The following is a 24,212-nucleotide window of genomic DNA, read 5'->3' as shown; positions in this document are numbered from 1 at the left end:
AAGATGGGAGTGATGTTGAAAGAGTGTTTATGCTCTGCAATTGCCAGCGGATTTAAAAGCAAGAAAAGGTTCTGAGGAGCATGGATTCATTTTTATTTTAACCTGGTGCCAGATGCATGATAATCACATTTTGCGGAGTTGGTTTATGGTGAGCGTGATGAATAATCAAAAAGAAAGTTTCAGGTGAATGATAGCACTTTAAAGTGGTCAGGAATTGAGCCTTGATCTTTTGACATGTGAGAGGTCATTGTACTATAAAAACATCCTGTGCATTTCAGAGCTTAGAAGTCCTATTATTTTATTTCAGATTAAAGTCACTTTAGGATGTAAAAATGCAAACGAGCAGAATCAGATAAACGCCTATTTCTACAGCACTGCATCTTTGGTCCCGCCCACTGGAGTGTTAGTGGAATGAGAAGGAAAGAGGAGCTAAAAATAACATTACTTTCCAACGGATTTTAATAAGGCCTGCACGATTAATCAAAATTGCAATTGCAATTAGGCAAAAGTTGTGACTGTCATGCATATCTTTAAGTGAAGGACACTTAGTAGGACAGTAGTAGAAACTCCAAATATGCCTCACAGAAGAAAGGTAGCACGTCATTCCAGGAAACAGAAGAATAAACTGCTTTCAATGATTCAACGTGAATAACAATTTTAACAATTTAACAATTTAATTGATTTCAAAATAGTGTGATTAAATCGGTCTGCGTTTTGCATAGCTTGTGAGTGAACTACGGCTTCATTGTTTGTTTCTGGCCGCAGCGGATATCCCTTCTAGCCAAAACCTTGGAATGACATTCATTTCCTTTCTTCTGCAGGGCATAAAGCGCCCTCTGGCCTTCGGATGGAGATTTACTACTGAACACAGAACCGTGCTTCAGTAAAAGATATGCAATGCAATCGCATTCAATTAATCATGCAACCCTAATTTGAATCCTAGGAAAGTGCTTATTTATTTTCAACTATGTGAATGTCTCAGTAGAATCAAAGGTAAATAAGTCTTTGGTAAATAAGTCGCACTTTCGGTCCAAACAGACTTGTCTGCGATATTTGGACCTGGCAGTAATACCACAATATAGTAACCACAGTTATTCTAAAGCTCATCTGCAGTGATTTTTAATACATAATGAGTTTGTGTACAGTCAGATGTTCTTTGTCTCAAAATCATTTATTGCTTTTTTTTGCGTCAGTAGATCAAGCTAGAGACTAACATGTTGTTTCTCTTAATTTAGTGAAAATAATCAGTTATTTAAATTGTGATTAAATTATATACAGAAAAATATCAATGAATGCTCTATAATCGCTGGAATTACACAGCGTAACTTTATTATCAATGATACAGTCTACACTGCACAATGAATCTCTTATTTACTGTACATCACTGTTAGTTGTGATCACTGCAGTTGCAATGATGAGATCACTGTATTCATACTCTCAACAGTCTGTCATCTGGTGCAATGAACCTGAAACAAGGAGCTCTGAAACTCTCAGCATGATTTTATGGTACGATTACCTCTTACATGCCAAAAGATCAAAGAAAATCTTATTTTAATCCATGACCCAATTCAGAACAAATAGACATTTCTCAATGGCCATCAATACAAGAATTGTATTCTTTTAAAAAGAAATGAAGACTTCTATTCCGCAATGACATATTAAAATGATCAATGATACTGTATTTTTGATCAAATTAAAGCTGCAGTAGGTAACCTTTGTAAAAATTTATTTTTTTACATATTTGTTAAACCTGTCATTATGTCCTGACAGTAGAATATGAGACAGATAATCTGTGAAAGAATCAAGCTCCTCTGGCTCCTCCCAGTGGTCCTATTGCTATTTTCAGAAATACACCGCTCCCGGTAAGAAACAACCAATCAGAGCTGCGGTCCGTAACTTGTTTTGTGTTAAAAATTTACAAAATGTATATAATAAGCGAGTACACCATGAATCCATTTTCCAAACCGTGTTTTTAGCCTGTCCTGAATCACTAGGGTACACCTATAATAAGTGTTTATATTCTGACTATTTTAGATTGCTTCGAGGGTACCGCGGCGGAGTAACCCAATACCCTTGTGATTCTTCATAGACATAAAAAGATAGTAGTTCTGGCTACAGTGTTCTTCCGCAAGACGCAAGCAGTTCTGTTTATTCACTGCTAGAGCATCAAAAGTTACCGACTGCAGCTTTAATACCAGACATAAGATATTAACCAATCCATTTGAATACAATACAGTGTATTGTAAAAACTGCATTCATTAAAAAACAAAACAAAACATTAATAATACAATAAAAAAAAAAAAAATCCAATATTGCCCGATAACAGGGGCGCCCCCAAGGGGTGGCCAGGGGTGGCCGTGTATGAACTCTGGCCACCCCTGCGGCCACCCCTAGGATTATTTGCAGTGGGTCCTATTAATTTAAATGCAGAATGTAAATTCACAATAGTTTAAGAAGTGAAAAAAAAGTGCAGCAGCTGCTGCAGCCACAGTTTTGCGTCTCTGAGCAACATTAAAGTGTTTCGTTCCTGAATGAATCAACCGTTTAAATGATTCGGTTCAATCGCAATGACTCACTTATTAACAGTGACCCGCTGCCACCTATTGGCGGTTTTATTTTCACATTTAATGGAACCTTTTCATTTTTTTAATAATTTCAAACATCAGTTTTCAATGTTTTATCTTTAAAATATCAAAACATTATTTATTCATTTGTAACTGCAGGTTAAAGTATTCCATGTTCCACGGAGCTGCATTAAACAGTGTGTAAAAACATCGAAATGGCACTTCAGATGCAGCTTCTGTTTTATCTGCATTGAAAAGATCAATTTTGTTGATACTGATTGCATTTGCTTGGTAACAGCCCAAATGCAAATATAATATTTGCACACAATATTTGCACACTAAAATATGGTGCACACTTTTAGAAACAATGGTGTAAAGGTAAAAAAAAACAAAAAAAATCAGGTGTCAGCACAATTAAAAATAAGATATCAGCACAATAACACTCAGCAAAATAGTGTAATTATCGTTATCAATAAAAATCCTAGAACTCACAGAGATATAACTTTTCGTCTATATTGCAAACCCTTATTTTTTTTTTCTTTATTTTAATGTGCCACCCCCAAAATTTACTGTGGCCTCATTTGGCCACCCCTGTTAACATTTTCTGGGGGCGCCACTGCCCGATAACCAATATGGTATCAATATATACTGCACCTTTTGAAATTATTGGGTATTTTCTCCCCAGTAATCCACATAAAACCGCTCTTTGAAACCGCAAGAAAAACGAATACCAACAACAGTAGCAGTACTGAAGAGAACTCAAACTTGCATTACTTCATGTACCCTTAAGCTACCATGCTTTGAACATACATAATTAAATTATTAAAGCACAAGGGCTTATGGATATTCCCCCCAGTCTTAATTTTGTACTTGATTATTTTGATTTAGCACATAAAATATTAATTATACAAATATTGAAGCCATAAATATTTTTTATAGCATAAATATTTGAGCTATGATTCCAAAACATGCATTTTAAGTTTGTTTTTACCAGTTCCATTAAGAACAGGCTGTTTGATGAACACAGTCCTTGTCTGAGGACTTCCAGGGGTTTCTGAAGAAGAGATTGTGTTTGCGTCATAAGTCATTTGGAAAGAAGGGTGAGGAGCTGTTGTCTGGCAAGAGAGCAGGGATGTTTTTGCTAGTGAGGCAATCAGCAGACAGGTACACTTTCCACTTACATGACCTTGTGAGAAGCGAGGCCTCAGTGAGATCTGTTTTGAAGCCCCTGCCTGATTCCCTCAGCTTTAATAAAACATGTGCGAGCGTGCAGCGAGGAAACTTTGAGCCGGGGATACTGTAAAAACCTTGTCTGTCAGAGAGATAACAAGGTAGCTCTGGCGTAGTGCTAATTGGCCATTGCTTTCATATATGCAAAGAATATTTATCACTTCTGGCAGGACTTGAGAGCTTTTCCTTTTTTTTTTCACTTGAACAGTTTTGCCCTTTGCAAACTGTGAGTTTTATCAGCGTATTTTAAGATGCAAAATGAGATAATGAGTTTTGGAAACATGAGGAAGTGTTGGCCGGTGTTGCTTTGGGGTGGGATGTTAAGACTCCTTAAAAAATACACTGGTTAGAATAAATCAGAACACACACACTCATTACAGATAAAGGAAGTCTCCAGGGGCTGTCTCTGCTGCCAGACCCCACACAGGCAAAAACGTTGTATTTGTCCCAACAATATTTCCCATGTGTTTTGCTGTATGTGATTGCTTCATTACAGTATACATACAACAATGTTTTTTTTTTTTTTTTTTTTTACCAAAATAGGTTTCTTTCTTTTGGCTCATACATAGGATGTGCAGCACGTTTTTGATACACTAAAATGTTCAGGAATCAGAGTACACTGATAATACTTGATTTTAAGCGCCATCTGTCAGGAATAACACTACAATGACTGCATGTTTGTGAATCACCAAAATATAGTTTTCATACTTTTGGGAATCTGACTAAAACATGGTCACAATTTATGTTATAGATTCACCTAAAAGAATTAACTCATAAGGGTGATTAGTTCATTTACACTGTCATGTTGTATTTTATAAAACATTGGTTATACTGAATTGATTCACTAAAAAGAATACACACAAAAATGCAAGTTCCAGGAATGCTCAGCGAAATTCATCCACATCATTCAGTTCTGTTATTTTTTGAAATATGCATCCAGCTCCACTAATGGACAGAATTGAATGTAAAAGAGCATTCACAAATATCTAAACCAAAAGGACTTACATAACAAGTTAAATATCACTGGGTAAATATTGCCTTAACAACCTTTAGACTAAGAGTGTTTCCAAAAGTAGATAGTTAAATATGATTCACAAAATCATGCTAGTGTGACCAGTCTCAGTCTGGAGCATGACAATGACAAAGCCATCTCGGTAAGAATTTCAACTCAGAAAAGACTGAGACTATCTTCTAAATGACAAGCAAGAGCTATTTCACTGTGAACCACCCAAGACGTCTAACAATGGCTTATCCAGCAGTTCTCATTTGGTATAAAATCTAATTAAACATGCTTCAAAAGACAAAAGCTTGACTAGCATGAAGCCGCCTGTGCATGTTGGAATGAAAAACGCTATTAGAGATCATGTCAGCTCTTAAAAAAAGTCAGAAAAGGTCATAAAATGTCATAGTTTTCAAGCAGAAATGTAAATAGAGGCTAATTTGGAGGATGCGTGCAAAGCCAGGGTAATATTTGATAAATGTGCTTGTCTTGATTATTTTCATGTACGAGTATTGCAAAATACCTTTATTAGAGGAATACATGGGCACTGACATTTGCAGGCTCAAAAGCTGAAGCTACCTGACAGTGCTTCGCCTGTGTGCCTGAGTAGACACATCTAAATACTTATTTTCACTCGAATCTGTCTTGTCTTTGTTTAACCAAGCATGCCGACCCTCACTGCTCTCCTCTATCTGTGCCAACAGCTATGGACTCCGCTACTGCAAAAGGGAATCTGTGTTCTGACACGGGCAAGCACTGCAATCCATGCCTGGACGCAGCAAAAGCTTGCAACCTCAACGACACCTGCAAGAAACAGCGTACTGCACTCATGGCCACCTGCAGCCCTGCAACTCCCATTCAGCAAGCACAGGAGCCCTGCAACCGAAAGCGCTGTCACAGGGGTCTGCGGCAGTTCTTCGACCGCGTGCAAACAGAATTTAGCTACCCGCTGCTCTTCTGCTCCTGTCGGGATAAAGCGTGTGCCGAACGTCGCCGGCAAACCATCATGCCTGCGTGTTCTTTTGAGGAGAAGACAAAACCAAACTGTCTTGAACTAAGGAGGACCTGCCGTTCAGATCCACTCTGCAGGTAAGGTTATTTCGTCTGGGACAAGGCACCAGAAATGTAACAAATTGGCTGACTGCTTGGTAAGGCTGAAGCTAACACTTTTGATAAAGGATTTATATATGCATGCTCTATTAAATATTTGAAGGTCTAACAACGACAAATATATTTAACCCCTCCCTTGACCTGACTCTATTAATTTATTAAAAAATACAATCTAAAAAAAAATCTATTTATACCTACAATGACTTTTGTCAAAATTACTTTTTCATTTCTAAATCTAAATTAGGGTTGCATGATAAATCGGAATGAAATTCCATTCGTGACAAGGTGAAGCTGTTATTATCATGTGTATCTTTCAGTGAAGCACAGTTCTGTGATCAGTAGTTAATCTCCATCCGAAGGCCAGAGGCCAAACTCTAAATACACCCCGCAGAAGAAATCCAAGAGATCCCTAAAGTAGTAGCTGAATAAACAGAAGATTTAACTGCTTTCATTGATGCAACAATGATGACTAATAAACACAGGATTATGACAATATGTGATTTTTTTGTTGTTGAGTTTTTATAGTTATTTTATCATTTTAATACTATGAAATATGTTGTGTGCCTTATTCTGTTTAAGAAGCCACATCATCTCCCAGAAGGATTTATTTCAAACACTTGACTGGCATTATGAGGTTGTTTTGGAGTATAAACATGTTATTACATGTGTTATTTTCACATGCTTTCAGATGGAGCAGTATTTATACACAGAGCCATAGTTAATTTATTAATTTATTTATTATTTTATTTTCTAATTTCAAATTTATTCATTATTATTATTTTTTTCTCCCACAAAGTAATATACCAGGATGACAGGTCTGTCCTGATATCATAACTAAGAAAAAAAAAATATTTTGACAATAAAATTACTTTAATTTAATGTTTTTTTTGTTGTTGTTGTTTTTTTAATTCAAATTAACATTGATAATTTTAGGCCACAAAGTCGAATTATAAAACTGTCCAGATATAATTAAGAGAAAAAGTTTAATTAAAAAAGTTAAATGACTTGAATATACCTCTTTTATTTATTAACTTACTTGTTTAGTCTCTGAATTAAAAGTATACATATACATTTTTTTCCTAGGAAACAAAGTCAAAGGTCACGATGACACAACTGTCCTGATGCCATAATTACATAAAATATTATCATAAAAACAAATAAATAAAAGACTTGGATATACCTCTTTTGTGTACACCATGTCATAATAATATAACTGTCCTGATATCATAATTAAGAAAAGAAATGCCTCAAATTGCTCAATTAAAAAAATTATAGAAATAAAAAAAATAAAAAATCTTAGAAAAAAAAATTAAACCATTTCACTGCTTATTAATATTTAATAACATTTCTGTCAAATCAGAGTCATGCGGTTAAACCAACGTGCAGAATCCCTGAAGTCAACAGTGCAAACACTCGAATAAGAAATAATAAAATTAATTGTCTTTTACTTGTATATTATTGACTATTACTGAGTAGCTGTTGTAGGTCAACTCTAAATAGAAACAACAGAAATGACATTGTATAAATAGGTGATCCATATTTTCAACACGTATTACAAACATTGAATCAGCAGGAGATCCATATGCTCAAAAACATGGTAGAGATTGAATCCTTAGGAGGTCAAAAAACAGAAGTACAGAAGTAACCGATATGTAATCTTCAGTATATAGCCAAGGACACACAACCCATTAAAAGCTCATTGACCCAAACGCTGACAGACAGCCACTTGCAGCACTGCATCGACCATAAGGTTTGATCATTATACGGTATATTCAAGCATGCAATGTCTTGACCCTGTCTTATCACTTAATGTCAGAAAAACAAAAAAATCAGTGATCAATCATGCAACCAGTGAACACTAACAGTCTATTAGCAACATGTAGAATAGATGTTTTATCGAGTGGGGAATGGTAATTAACCTAGAATTGTGAACTAGGAGAAAATCGATGGGCTAGGTCAAATGAAACATTCTCTTTTGAGCCTGTGCTCAACTCTCTTAGTTCATGTGTCATTCATCAACAGTCCCCTGGGACTGCAAGAGATTGCCCGAACATAAAAATGTCTCTGAAATACACTGAAAGAAATAGCAGCTCTAAAAGCCAACTTTTTACTCATGCTTAAAAACAAGCTGGGGGTCACAAACACTATTTAATTCAATTGCAAGACCTAAAGATTGCATTAAATGAAATGCCACAGTGCTGTTGTCATTTTATGTAAAAGTGTTTAAAAAAAAAAAAAAAATTCTTTCTGGCGATTTTTTTGGAAAGCATCTAAATAAAATGATGCATCCTTAACTCCTGCACTTATTACATGTATGGCCATTGGGCTCCAAACCCTTAGACCTCAAACACTGTGTGATGTGTGAACTGAGAGAAAAGTGAGGGCCCCCACCAGGCCAACCTGAGGACTTTGGCTGCCCTTTCTATCTGTCATAGCCTCCAGAAATCACCTTGCCTTTCCCATAGCAGGAGACTGGAGGACATCCAACAACAGAACTGACTCAGTGCAGTGACCAGGCTGAGGATACAGTGAACAGACAAACTCATATGTATTGTTATATTTGAATAACTTTCTGAGAATATGTCATTCATTTTGTCCTCTGTAAAGGGCATTTTGTTTGTAATCTCAGTGTATCTTATGGAGGACATCCTGGACTTTTCAGAGACACCAAATGGCCCATAGTTTTATAAAAGTACTTTCAAATAAGGACATTTAAAATAAATAAATAAATAATAAAACACAGTATTTAATGTCTTCTTTATGTAATTATAATAAATATTTTTGTTCACAAGTGACAAAAATATTTAGCTGGATATGTAATTTAACAAAAACTGGTGCTAATTTACTAGTAAGTGATAGTTTAATTCATTAGTGCCTCATCCATCTCTATGGGCCAATTGCTAATCTAAATATTTTATGTAGGATTTACTTACTTTAAAAGGCCTAAAAACATTTTGGCGGCCACATCTCTCTAATCATTAAAGCTCCTGGTTGCTTTCATCTTTTACTTTAACATAAATGCATTATTTATTTGTTAGCCAGTGTTTAGTGGTGCATTTTGATACATTCCATACACTTTTACATCTCATACCTGAACACAAATAAGATTAATCTGAGCTTTTGAAATTGTCCAAAAGCATTTTGAAAAAGCTAACAGATGAAGCTTTGGCTTAAGCTTGAATGCTGAAAAAAGCCAGTCGTAGACTCTTATTTGAGTCATGTGACATGGATATTAAATTCAGTGTGCCTTCAGGAGTTATGTAAATGATTCATGGTCTTTTTGCTTAGACTTCATGGTCATGTTCCTAAATCCCGCTGGACATCTTAGAAGAGGCTAATTTAACCACACAAGTGTAAAAATATTCACACACATGCAGTCACAGGAAATAAATCACATTAAAAATAGGTACAAGTTTAGAGTTTATAAACAGTGCTTCCCTTTTATTTAATAGCTAAAGACTCCAAGACAAAAATTCCCAAATGAAAATATGTACATGTACTTATTATTACATTATATAGTCAGGATATGTTCAATAACTCTGTGGACATGTTAAAGTTGAAGTACAATGAGCTGAACAACCTAACAGCTGAAGGACAATTTTCAAATCAACTATAGAAACAGAAAGAGTCATAGCCTGTCTGAAATATTTGGCCTTGATACTCTGCTTGTCCAAGTACGTGCTGTCTATTGTTTGCGGATATCCATGCTGGGCCGAGGCCAGAGTATAAAGAGGACAAGCATCCCAACCATCTGTTCCTAAATCATCAGTGATAAACACTTCAATTAGGAAATGAGTGGGCTGCCATGATTCGCTGCTGAAGAATGAAAAAAAATTGTCATCTTAATGGTACACAAGTGATTTTGTTAAAGTTTAAAAAATGTTTTGCTTAAAGAAATTATCATTAAACAGAAATGTCAATGAAAGGTTACAGATTTATTCTTAGACTTTCAGATATATTAGTTGCGTACTCTTCATGAAGTGGATCTCCCCCAATGAGCTGCACAATGTTTAAATCATATCATAAATCATACTAATAATAATACTTTGTTTTATATAGAGCTTTTAGCTGGTGCTCTTTACAGTAAACATATTAGTTACTAAGACTAAACGAAAACAACAAATGCAATATACTACAAATACTAAAGATTCAATATAATGTATACCAGAGTATTGATCAGCATGTATGTGATTCACCATCTGAAACGGAATAAATAAGAAATCAAACAGTTTTGCAGCTAAACAAACTGAATCATCCAAGCCACTAGGTGTCACTATATAACACCAAAAACACTGGGAAAAGAGGTTCATTTATTGTAAAGTAACTCTTTTTGAAATGGCTAACAATAAGTAACTAACAATGTTTAAACTATTAAAAGTCTTTTTCAAAATAAATGAGCAATTTTACATGAGTAGCAGTGTGATATGCTGATACACAGCCATAGCGCATGGTTACGAGTGTGATATTTTGCATTTATGCAACAGTTCAATGGTACAAGTGTGTATATACATAAAGTGTCTTTAAAAACCATCTTTTGTGCAGTACTACTTCCTTACACCACGGATTCTAATCACAATTTCACAGTTTAATGGTTTAGTCCAAGCCTCCGTTACTAATTCATAAACTTCACTTTAGAACTAATAACAAAGGAACATTGAGCTGCTTGATTAAAAGCTTATTGTATTACTGTATTAAAAGCTCACTATATTATGTAGTGTAGAGCAGCAGTCCCCAACCTTTTTAGCGACAAGGACCGGTTTAATGTCAGACAATATTTTCACGGACCGGGCTTTAAGGTGTGACGGAAAAATACAACAAAATAAAATGATACGATTGGCATAAAAACTGTGGTATATTGTAAATATAGTAATAACATGAATCCACTGTGTATTCGTATGCAACTTTATTAGCAGCGTCCTCATAACATCACGCCAACAACATAACATGAATAACCACCACCATGTTTGTTCGTGTTGCAGGTCAGAGTGTACTGTCAGTCAGATTTACAGCATGTGAATTCATCAATGTGCACGTCTCTCTCTGGCTCAGCGCCAGGTAAAGCACAAATTCACAGAACATTCTAAATCCCATATGTGGGACCATACTCCCAGGGGCATGGAAATAAAAATCCCATATGTGGGACGGTACTCCTAGGGGCATGGAAATAAAAATCCCATATGTGGGACCTTACTGCTCAAAGGGTTAACACATTGGTTTGAATAGACAAATTCCATCCCAAAAAATTTACCCAATAGGCTTTAATATTTTCCTTAGCTAGTGTAAGCTGCTAGACTGTCTAAGACCATCAACAAAACCAGATGGCCATATTAGCCGAAGGTAGGGTGACCACCTGCTAATAAGCCCAAGGGGGACAGGGGGTATGTTTCTGGGGGACAATGTGGGACACTGCCTTGCGTGGCGGTGCCCCCACCCCATGGGCAGACTCACTGATAGTGGTTTCCCCATTTCTAGCGCATACCACCTTACATGGTATATTAATAATGCCCTATTCCCCTAAACATGTGTAATTGCTGATGTATGCTCATGACAGAATTGACAGATGCACTTCCACTTACGATTTACTTTAGCTATTTTATTTATTTTTCATTACAATTTATTCACTTTAAATAAATTATAATATAAAATTATAGGATTAAAAAGAATTGTAGTTGCTCAACACCACAGGAACTAGTTAAAAAAAAGTCTAAACTCACAACTCCAGAGGTTCACGGAACGAGAAGGGGGAGAAAGGATGGTGAACTTGTATGTTTTTAAAGGCAGGCTCATGAAAAAAAAAAAAAACAGTTTGAAACAGGACACACCTTCTCTTTTTTAATTGATGATGGCGGTGGCTCACTTTCTCCATTTTTCGAATTGGAAAGCATGCATCTAAAAGTTCCTTCCCAGTGTGTCTGGTATGCATGTGCGTGCACTGTCATGACAACAACTAAAATGTTGACAACAACCCAGTCAGCAGTTCACCTGAGGGGTGGGTGTGGCAACAGTAGCGTGCTGAACTGTCAAGTAATGTTCGTTTGGCTGCCTGGGGCTCGAGGATATAGAGCGATCAACTTTTTTTTTGAGCAAGCATTGATTATGCGTGACACAGTCTCAATTTGTGGGACGCATGAATTGGGCTTCAAACGCTGTGCGCGCACGCGCTATGCGGGACGGGTGGTCATCCTAGCCGAAGGTGGTCAAGCTAGTTTTGGAACACGTTTATAGGCTAATGATACCAAATAGCATGTTCCAAATAACAGCTTCCAGGCTAAAATGGATTTAGCAGAAATAATATATTTTTACAATCAGAGCAGTTTTATTGGGTACATAAACAATCTCATGAAGGCCTACTGAAAAATATAGGTAAATTAGTAATGCTTCTGCATATATTTAGTTGCTACACTGCATATGACTATCTGTGGCAATTCATGAGTATAAAGCATCTAGACCATTGTTAGATTTAGCACAATTATGATTAAACTGGACCAAATTTAAAACAGCAAATTTGAAATGTGTTCATTTAATTGATTTGGGATTGCTGATTAAATCTGTTTGACCAGCTTAGACCAGCTAGCTTCAAAGTAAAAATGAAAAACCAAACCCTGTAACAGTAACTCTTGTTCATCATCTGCAAGTCGCCACAGGTCTGACCAACTCTATGTACATGATGCTTGGCAGTGAGAGGGTGACATCCGTTTAGAGATGTCCCTGAATAACAGGTAACAATAATGAGAATGAGCTTTATTTAATGCTGCTGATGACGGTTTAACACTCCAGCCCTGCAAACCTCTTACCAGGGGCATTCATTTACACATCACCCACCCTTCTGCCTCCTTGAGCCAGCCAGAAGGTAATTAACAATGTAAATCATCAGCTCCACTGAGGGATTCGTTAATTTAGGCAAGCATTGTTATTATGTTCCTGGTCTAATAGAAAAACAAGACAGGCCACGTGCACCTTTTCTGTTTTGCCAAAAACTCAAACCTCATCATACAACAATATTATGAATCTGTTGGAACATTCCTCAGACCTAACATAGCTCTCTCGTTTAATTAACATATTTTTGAGAAAAAGATTTTTTATTTTCTATGATAATACATCCAGATTTGCTGTAAAAAAAAATAAAAAATATATATATATATATTTTTTTTTTTTTTTCTCATGTTGTAAGTTCAACCTTGTAACCAGTGTCAAGTGGATAATTTGAGGAAGTGTCAAACTCTTAAAATGCTTTGTCATGTTGGATATTAAAATACGCTCTCTAATTTCTACCTAATATGCAGGAAAATAGTCATTTGAAGGTTTGTTGTTTATAAAATAAAACATTTAGTTTCTGTCGTGCTTTCAGTTTCTACACTGCTACACCAATAGTGTGAGTTTGGGGGTGGGGTTATCTGTTTAGCTGAGCAATGGCAGGTAGGGGAGTGTTTTAGAAACATGTTTGAAAACAATCATTTTGTTCTGTTTTACTTCACATTTAACTTGTTTTCTTCAAATCAAATAAATGAATGTAAAAAAACAAAAAACAAACAAATCTGAATACATTGGATTCAGAGAATGAGAGTAATTCTAAGGGCCGAATGCAGAAAAAAAAGCTCCTTTAGGTAAAAACTACACATTCACTTTTTTCAAGAGTATTTACTGCCGCATCTACGAACTTCTCGTATCTGCTTCAGGAAATGGCTGTTAATGGGGTTGAATCATGATGGTAGACTGATATAATATTCATGTTGAATTCACAGTAAACTTTCTTTCAGTGGCCCTAAAATAACTTAGCATTATCATGCTGTTTCAAAAAGAAAGGATTAAAAATAATCTCTTGACAGGATCCTGAGAAAAACTGAATGACAAGAAAGTAGTATATTAAATATCTATATTTTTCAACTGTTTCTGTTTGTTTGTGCTTTTTAATTCCCATATGGCTTTTCATTTGTTTTATAATCTTCTACATTTATTTGATCGAAAATACAGTAAAACAATAATACTGTGAAATGTTAATACAATTAAATTAACTGTTTTCTATTTTAATATATATTTAAATGTAATTTATTCCTCTGAATTTTCAGCATCATTAGTCCAGTCTTTAGTGTCACTTGATCCTTCAGAAATCATTCCAATTTGCTGTTCAATAAATATTTTTTATATATTTCTTATTAATATTAAAGCCGAAAATAATTGTGCTGCTTCATATATTTGTGGAAACGTTTTATTTTTTATGCAATGTCCTATTTTGTGTGTCATCTTTGGACACTGGTTATTATGTATGTATAAGAGTGTAGCTTAATTCTTATTGGTTAAACTGACTGTAACAGCTGACCCCATGTTTCATTTTTCTACAGTCTCTTCTAGTTGCACTATGTTAGCAAGGTCTTACACTCCAGCTCTGTTAAAAATGAATCTATAATGTAGTTGGTAATTTAAATAATTGAGTAATATCTTTGAACTGCTAGTGCCGTAATTCGGGAGCACTTCAGTTCACCCTTTCAGAGCGGTCCACTTTGGATTGCAGTCTCATCAGCATGCATCGCTTCTTGATTGCTGATTTCACACACCTTCATGCCTCTGCCTTTTTAGCAGTGAGTCACGGCAGAGCTTATCTGGAGATAAAGCTTGAGGGTAAAAATACAGCACAAAAAGCATCAGAGGAACATCCATTTCCATGTCAATAAAGAAGAGTAGAAAGGATGACCTTTTCGGCAAGAACCCATGAGAGCAATGCAGATACCATTCTTTGTTCTGGGAGGTAAACACCCAGTAGGCAACACCTGTGGACCTAACAGCAAGAACGGTTCAGTTAATATTCACACTGTAGTTGAGTTAGTGAGTCAGGAGTCCATACTGCCGTGTAGGATGATTCACTATTAATCAAGGTCTCGCAGGAGGGCAGCGAGCCTGAGTTCTCCATCTCGCCGGCATTATGTGAAGGAAGGATGCGCGGGGCTATTATTCCGAGTTTATGTGTATGTAAAGTGCTAGGGGAGAGAGTTTATACTCAAGAATAAGTACTAATGTGACCCCCTGCCCACCTCAGGTCTAGTGCTTGGAGCAATCGTTTCTGAATGCAGGTAACCCCCAGGAAGAGGCTGTTTGAGGCAGATTGCTTGAGTTTGATCAATACCACATGGAGTCAAGCAGAAAATGGCCATGAATTGGAACCCCACCAGACACTAGTTAGGCCTGACAGAATACATCTCATATTGCAAATTTACTGCTGCGTATTGTTTCGGCCTTGGATATTAGAGAGTTGATGATAGCGGATGCAGCTGTGCTGATAAATAACTATTAGAATAAATCTTCCCTTATAGCTTGATCCAAAAGTGTGTGACTCTTGGAGCACCTTAAAAAGAAGGTGCAGACAACTGGGATTTGAGAATTTGAAAATCCATTCCTTCTTCAGCGTCATGTACTGTAATCGTGCTTTATAAATATAGAAAGACTAGTAGCTTATTCAAGTGTGCATCCAAATCCTATTCAGTGAATGTGCTAAAAATGTTTCAGGCCTCTTAAATTCTATAATTTGTTTTGTTTTTGGACTAGATCCAGGCTGGCAGACTTCCACATGAATTGCCAGACGACATCGCATTCTATAACAAGTTGTCCTAATGATAACTACCACGGTTGTCTGGTGTCCTACGTTGGACTCATTGGTGAGTGATTATGAGAAAAATCTGCTGCACTGCAATAATAAGAATTTGGAATCGCAGTTTAATGAACTGATTCTTTGGAACATGTATTTTGCCTTCTTTAGCTGTTTTAATTAGTGATGCATCAGGAATTTTATTTCAAGAGAGATTATAAAGAACAGGAGAACAGATGAAGGCATGGTATATTCAAATGTTTTGAAGCCGACGACCCCAAATATAACAATCCCCTTGGAGTCCCTTTTCCTAAAATTTCAAAGCCACTATACTGTATATATCATTCTTTAGAAAAAATGTATATGTTGCCTTTATCAGACTACTTACTACTATTTTATATATATATATATATAATTTCCATGAGTGCAAAGGACCAACACAGAGCCATACATTATATTAGTAGCTGTTTTACTAAGTAACAGATACATTTTTTACAAAATGCAAAAAGGTTTGTTTGGATATATTCATGTATTATTTTCCCTAAGGCACACAAGTATTATATACTTTCTTTTCCTTCTTTATGGCAATTTTCATAAAATAATTAAAAATAATTACTACTTCTGGTGTGTAAATTAGGCCTGCAAACCATCAGAGAAATTTTTTAATTGCATCCTTTTAGCCTTTTACCTGAAATGGATCCTGGAGGGTTAAGAATCCAGTCATGCTGTGAACAAACGGACCTCTAAAAGAGAGCAGACCAACAACCTCTGGCCATTATACTCGGCCAAACAGCACATTATACTCCAGACAGAGAGATTTATAAACCAACATGTTCCCACCTAATGAATATTTATGAGAATCTCTACCCTTGGCCTTACAGGATCAGATGTGACTCCAAACTATGTGGATGCGAGCCACACCAACATCACAATTTCCCCTTGGTGTGGCTGTCGAGGCAGTGGAAATCATGAAGCTGAGTGCGAGGTCTTCCTTCGAGACTTCAGAGAGAACACTTGCTTGAGTGAGTCGAGATGAAACCTCACGTAACCTCACGGCCTGAACAGCCATCCTAATGGGCTTAACCTAAATAGCACATTAATGAGAAATGCTATGTCTTACGGCCATGTGATCTCTTTTGCTAAAGGGTTTTTTTTTGTGCCACATTAAAAATGCATGGCTTTTTCATGCGTGTTTTTATTTGCATATGTGTGTGTGTTTGTGTTTGTGCAGGAAATGCTATCCAGGCATTCGGTTATGGCACGGATGCAGATCTAGTTCCCATCACTGAGTCTCAGTCAGCAGTCCCATCAGCACGGACCAATTTTCAACCGGGTATCATCACCAAACATGTCATCAACTCAAATGATGTCAAGCAAATAGACAGTGCATGTGTTTTCTCCACATGCGCCAACCTTCAGGTAGGTCTGAAAATTTGTGTTATTCACTGCACTGTGTTATATTATTAACCAGTGAATCCAAAGCTAAAAAAAATGAAGCAATTTAAAGAAGAAATGTGCCTTTATTATTATTATTTAATAACCTACATTCTCAGAAAAAAGTTACAAGACTGTTACTTATACATACACTTTAGGTACTAATATGTAACATTTAGGGGTAAATAGGGTACAAATATATACCTTTAGCTTTTGAACCTTAGGACACCACCCCAGTGACATCTTTGCACATTTTTTCTAAGAGGCCAGTATGCAGAGACAATTATAAGTAAGCTATCTGCAGGATGATTTCATTAGAAAAAGTGCAAACACTGACATGCTGAGGTGTTTTCAAAACATTTGTTTGAGAATTTCAACTAGCCTGACACAACAACAGCTCAACCAATGGCGTGAGTTTGGGGTGGTGCTATATGATTGACTAGCCAATAGCAGACAGATGGCCTTTCCTTTTAAATGGTTGCTGTGGGTTGATTTTGACCCCCGGGTTAAAGGTTCTACATTGTGTTAATTATATTTCACTGGAATGCTTGTATTGGATTATTTTACTGTACACAATTAATGTTCTACGAATGCTAAAATTCTACTAGTTGATGAGACAGATGGTCTCACCAGAGCCTGTACAGTTATGATTTTGATTGTTCATTGTGTTGATCTGGCAACTCTTGTGCAAGTGGCACAGAAATTGCACAGTTCAATTGAGGGCCCTATTTTAACGATCTAGGCGCATGGTCTAAAGCGCACGGTGCAGGTGCACTCAGGGTGTGTCCAAATCCACTTTTGCTAGTTTAATGATGGGAAAATGGTCAGCGCACCCGGGCACTTGATCTAAATGGGTTGTCTCCATTTTCTTCATGAGTAATGGGTGTTTTTAAGGTGTAACGTGCAATAAACCAATCAGAGTGTCATCTTCCATTCCCTTTAAGAGCCAGTTGCGCTCGTGCCATGGTGTATTTGCTATTAACATGGTGGAATTGGCAAGCGAAAAGATAGAACGTGTGTCCAGAGATGAAACGGAGCTGTTTGTGCGTGAGCAAATAGGCAGCCTAATTCTGATACATGTAATGGCTAGCCATTATGACATGTAGGAACTTTAATATTCATGTAGCCTACACAATAATAATCTATTACATTTTAATATTTTATTGTTTCATATTTAAAAATGTTTGTGTGCTGCTGCGCGTCCCTCCATGTAATAACCAAAGTGAACTCACATTGTGGACCTGCCCAGAGGTGCAGTTTCTACTAATGCACTCTTTTAATAACAAAATAAATATTGTTCCATTGACTTAAGACTAGGTTTGAGTTGGTCTATGGTCTATTTCCAGTTCCTTAAAATAGCAATGTGCCAACAATGCGCCTGAACACACCTCTTTTTTAGACCAGCATGCCCATGAGTGCACAAATGAGCGCAAATGCATTTGCTATTTAAACAACTTGGCGCAGGACTGGAAAATGAGAGCTGCGTCGGGCTGAAACTAGCAAAAACACTTGCGCCGCATTGCGCCGAGTGTATTATAGGGCCCCTAAAGTCATAAAACACATTCATTACCCAAGATTCTCCTGGAAACCCATTTTTTGTTAGTGTAATGCGCAATAGTGCTAGTATTTCTGTAAGCCTACATTCAATTGGGATAGTCCTGAATTGCCCTGAATGTCAAGATCAGTGCTAAAACCTGTACCGCTGCTTTGTGCATGTACAAAAGCAAAACACACAAGTTCCATTAAACTCCCCTTAAAACTAGGACAAACCTTGAGCACACCAACTATTACAGTCATTAAAATAACTGAGGGAAGCAGAATTCCTTTTTGTGGGGGGGTCATGTTTTACCTGAAGATATGCAGAGTGTCTAGTGGAAGGTAAAACACTTTTCTATAATTCAGTATGCAGGTGAATAATTGATAAGGTGAGAGCATTTGTCAGCTCATGCAGAGGCCATTTAGAGCAGACCTACAGCATGGCTGTCCACATCAACGAGGTCTGTAATACCTGAAAATCATGAAATATTGAGCCTTGGTTCTCAGAATGAAGATTAAGTTTTGAATCCGTCTCTATACTAGATAGTGTATGTTGATTCTCACATTGATTTCAAGGATGTTGGTATGATTTGTCATGCATACAGGAAGCTATGTAATCCCATGTAAATGAGTGATGTCATCACAAACACTAATTTGTCAGCTAATTAGAGTTTGAAAGGACCTGAATTATAGAGATATGACTTAGTGTGACCACTTCCATCCTATCGTGCCTCGCAGTTCTGTCCTAAGTCCTGAGGATTCAGTTATAAGCCCTTGGGTACTGAAGAAAATGACTGTACTCTCTCATCCATGCTGAAACAAATTATAAAAACTCCACAGACAGAAATATCATGTAGTCGCGTGGGAAATAACTATTTTAATTCATGTCTCCGGCAACTGTCATACGAGGCAACAGTCAAATCTGTGAAAGGTGGTTATCTGACATGGCTGCTTGTGTCTACTTGATTACTTGGTGCATTTACAAGTTGAATGTATTAAACTTGTACTCACAGTAAATAATTTTAGAGTATGGAATGTGTTGATTGAATAAGCAGCCATACACAAAAATGTCAACTCTCTGATTATGTGTGTATCTCATTGTAAATATTCCAGCTGTCCATAAAACATCAGTTTTCATAATAGTCAGTTTTCACCTGATACATATAAAGTATATATATCATGCTTTTAATGATTTGCTACTCTGTCAGAAAAAATGTGCAAAAAATATACTTTTAGGGGTACAATAGCTTGTCATCCTCAAAAGAATACTCTAGCAGCCACACAACATCATAAGACTTATAAGACGTTGATATTTGGTTACATTTCGGTTGCAATGTTGGGAGGCCAAAATTCAATGTAATGTCGATGTTAATTTGATGTCCAATACCTATGTTAACTGATGTTGATATGTTGTTTTTAGGTTGTGTAACCAAAATCCAATGCTAAGTCATCGTCAAATACTGACATCAAACCCAAATTGCATTCGACGTATCTTACGCCATGTCCAAACTCATCCTAACGTTATATTGACGTCCTGTGCCTGCTGGGACTTTTGTACATTCTTTACAACTAAAGGGTGCATTATCAATACCTTAGGATGTACTCTTATGGTACCTTTATGAATCCTTTAGCAGTAAAAATGGTACAAAGGTGTTCCTTTGAAGCCCCAGTGACACCTATTTTGTTTTATTTATTTATTTTTCCTGAGAGTGCAATTTTAACCACAAAAAAGTCCACTTTGGGCATTTTAGGGTGGACATTGTCAGACATAACACATCAGATTTTGTTTGTTTCAAGATTGCTTTACTTGATAATTGTGCTGGCTAAATCTCTGTTCAAACGCTATTCCACCCATGGCAACATTTTATTATGAAGAAGAAAATTGCTATAGTTGCATAAAAAGAAGGCATGTTTCTGAAAAGAATGACAATAGGTGCTTTAACAAATGCAGGTTTTCCATAAATGTATTTGCATGTTTCTTTTGTGTGTTTAAAGGTCATGTGTGAACAGAACCAATTGTCGACATGAAGAAAAACTTTTGAAAAACATGATTATCTACATTGTGGAAAGAAATGTCATGAAACTGGACAGATGCTGAAACAAAAGAGCAACTTTCTATCGAAAAAAGGTGGATAAATTAGAAGAAAGATTACTGGATCTGCTCAAGACTCTATTAAATATGAAAAATACCCAGCCTTCGTTAGGAACAATGTATTTACAACACTGAAAGCACGTGACATCACAAAATAATTTTGTAATTTATGTTGCTACAATGGAGCAGAAAGGACTTTGTTAAACTGGATTACAGGTGGTGGGTGAATAATATAATACAGTATACAGGTTTTTGTGTTAAAATAATGTGGGCGTAAAATGGCCACTTCTGCTTAGCAAATTTTTCATGGAATGTTTATAAATGGGTACAAAAGGAAATTCATGTTTTCCGAGATAAATCCATTTCCCGATGCAGCCTGCGATTTGATTGCACTGTTAAATAGGGCACTGAAACGATCAGTTATTAATAATGCTTATTAATGTCAATGTGAAGTTCTGCTTGGGTTTCTGTTTGTTTGCCTTTGTTTTAAGCAGCTTGTTAGTCCTCTGAAGTAAGTTTTATCATAAAAAAAAGAAAAAAAAAATGATTCCATGCTTTCTTTCTTACTATTGCATTGTACAGCACTGCCTTCTGAAACATAAACAGCTCAAAAACTTTGCATGTTCCTTGTGGGAAAGGCAATTCAAAGAATCAATCAAGCAAACAACTGCGTTTTTTCGTAAAACTTCTTAATTATGGTTTTACATCAAAGAGGCTGCATTTGTTGTTGTTGTTTTTCTCACAAAGACGAGGTGTTATGTTTATAATTGTTTCGTAGCTAACAAACCATAACCTGCTGAAAACTTCTTGAACATGTGAAGTGTTTGCATATGTGTCATAGCTTTCAAGTGTTAGAGTATCTAATGCATTTATTCTGCTTTATAGCACGAGAAAAAACACAGGCTCAACGCACCTTGAAGTTGATATGAGTGAGATTTTGCACAGAAGTGACATGACTGGCCACATGATTTCCATCTTTAGAACAATCGACTGATTTCTCTCATATACTGAGTATTAAAGGGTTAGGTTTGTAATGTCTGAACCCCCATCTGTCATTGGTCAACCAAACAGAGTTGCATGCCATTGGTTGTTGTGTCTAACTATTTAAAAATGCCACAGTTTACACTTCTCAGGGGAACCAAACTACAGATGAATTACAATCTCTTCATATTAAGCTTATAAGCTTATGTATAAGCTAAGTAACATTCAACTTTAACATCAATATTACACAGTTCTACTACAGCTTAGTGTAAGTATTTTTTTAAACCCAGGACTGAAATTATGTACAGTAGATTATGGTGGAATGATGAATGGAGGGCAGCCATACACAGGTAACACTGAACAGTACAGTATGCAGGTTATGGTCTCATGATGCTAATAATATGAATTATTTCTATTTTCACAGGACAGTGAGCAGAAGTGTTCTAACAGCTTTGAATGTGCTGAGGAGGTAAGACACATTTCACCTGTACAATACATCATTACATAATTATGAAAGTCGTTACTACCTTAAAACTTAATATTTCTCTACCCAGCTAACAAGGACCTTTCTCAGAACTTTTTCTTAAAGTTCTGGAAAGGTTCTCTTAAAGCTATGAACAAATCTTCTTCCAATAACATCAATGGAATGTTCATTCAGAGTTATCTAGTCTTTACCAATGTTTAAAACACACACACACACACACACACACACACACACACACACACACACACACACACACACACATTTAATAGGTATTTCCAGTGTCCTCAATATCACTTTCTATCTTTTAGTCTAACTTTAATGATATCATGCTGCAGGACGTGACTTCATTCAGGAAAAACAGCAGTAGTAACATTAAGTCAACAACAGTCACTGTCAATGAATAAGCATGATAACAAATCAAGTTAATATGAATAAAGTTTAAGTGCCTAAGCTTTACAAGAGCACATTTATAAAAGTCTCCTGTACACTTTTAAAGACATACCACATACAGATGCATTTTTTAAACGTTAGTGAGTAGCGAGTAATTTTGAATGACACAATCTTAATACTTGAACTGAAAATGCTTGTAATATTTCCTTAGAATGTGCTGAACCCCAATATGGAGGGATCCATTGACTCGGTGGACTCTCACCAGGCTGACAACAACAGAGCCAGACATTCATCTGTGACTTCAATCAGTGTTTCTGCCGCCACACTGACACTGGCCTTTGCACTGGTCAATCAGGTTCTGTAAATACAGCCTGACTTTACAACACCAGGAAGCATCTGATGGATTCTTCTGACCTCAATCAAAGAACTTCTCTAAAGTGACATTGATCTTTCTCTCTCTCTTAGTGTGTGTGTATGTGTGTATCACACGCCATCTTTAAGAACCAGTCGGACCGAAAAACAACAGATCCTTTGCAGGAGCTTCTAAATGACTAGAAACACCACTGCCCCATTGAAGAGAAAATGAGGAACCCTTGGTGGCTGACACTGAACATAAAAAAAACTTCCACGAATATATTATGCTAGAAGGAAAGCAGGCCACCGGGTTCCCCAAAATCACGATTGATGTTTGATCAAGAACAGGCTATAAAATGCAGTCATGTGACCCACTGATAAACTCTCTGTATATTTACCTAGAAATAGAGAGCATCCATTATACTTTTTGCTATCTCCCCAGCGCACATCAGTACAATAGTGTTCACTGCCTTGATCATTACCAATAATTTCATGTAAATGTTTTAGTTTGAAGAAAAAAAAAGGATGAAATCTCAGTTGGTGCCCTCAAATTCTGGCGAACTATGTACAAGGGTTCATCCGTGACACGTTTGGATCCTCCAATCTAGCGAGATTTGGATCATACTGCCCTGTGTACAATGTGTATAATGATGTTTGTAAGTATATGAGATTCTTTTTTTTCCTGTTTTATCTCTAAAGAACCTTTAGCATGTGCTGGAAAGCCGAGTGACGCAGGAACTAGAACAAAAGCAGAGAGCCGCGTGAAATGTATCACCATGGAGAGCCGTCAGTGCCAATGATGTTTAGGCTGTTATTATGTGTAATCATTTCTTTCTTGCCAAAAGACTTGGATTATATTCAAAGAAAAATACTCTGGGGAGAGCGGAACAAAAGGTCCATTTGCGGAGAGGATCAATTGTTGGTGTATTTTATAGTGTGCAATCTATTGTGTGGCCTTACTTTTTTGTCTTTGCTCTATTCCACTCTCTTATTTAATGGTTTCAGACCATACCACTTGCAGAGTACTGCCAAGACCAACAGATATGATTTCAGATGTTCAAAAATAGCAGCTTCTATGACTCAAAAAGGTCTTGGTTCATTTGTGATGCTTTAAAATGAGGCCCAACAATGTGTCCGAAATATTTGTTTAAATCTAAATAAAAACATAGTAATGTCTCGAAGAGTCGTGACTTTAACAGAATCTAATTGCAGAATTAAAATAAGTCTGAGTGATTCTTTTGGAATAAGTTTTTATTCCACTTTGTGTAACCTAAAATGTAAATACTTAAAATCAACACGAAATCACAATTGTGACACTGGACCACAAAACCAGACATAAGGGTGAATTTCTCGAAATTTAATTTTATACATCACCTGAAAGCAGAATAAATAAGCTTACCATTGATGTATGATTGTTAGGATAGGACAATATTTGGCCGAGATACAACTATTTATATCTT

The 24,212-nt window shown here is 36.4% G+C and overlaps 1 protein-coding gene across 1 annotated transcript in view; it reads left to right on the top strand.

The window, feature by feature from the left end:
* LOC132127563 (GDNF family receptor alpha-2-like) overlaps window positions 1-23,928 on the top strand; it is a 57,347-nt gene extending 33,419 nt beyond the window's left edge. The window contains exons 4-9 of the mRNA XM_059539481.1: window positions 5,499-5,883; window positions 15,442-15,551; window positions 16,363-16,503; window positions 16,713-16,900; window positions 21,949-21,993; window positions 22,610-23,928. Coding sequence (XP_059395464.1) covers window positions 5,499-5,883; window positions 15,442-15,551; window positions 16,363-16,503; window positions 16,713-16,900; window positions 21,949-21,993; window positions 22,610-22,762 — 1,022 coding nt within the window. The 3' untranslated portion in view covers window positions 22,763-23,928. The remainder of the gene's footprint in view (window positions 1-5,498; window positions 5,884-15,441; window positions 15,552-16,362; window positions 16,504-16,712; window positions 16,901-21,948; window positions 21,994-22,609) is intronic.
* Window positions 23,929-24,212: the final 284 nt, after the last annotated feature.

This window comes from Carassius carassius, chromosome 45, assembly GCF_963082965.1.
Source record: "Carassius carassius chromosome 45, fCarCar2.1, whole genome shotgun sequence".
NCBI lineage: Eukaryota > Metazoa > Chordata > Actinopteri > Cypriniformes > Cyprinidae > Carassius > Carassius carassius.
Note: the sequence above shows the minus strand (reverse complement) of the source record. Positions and strands in the feature narration are given on the sequence as shown.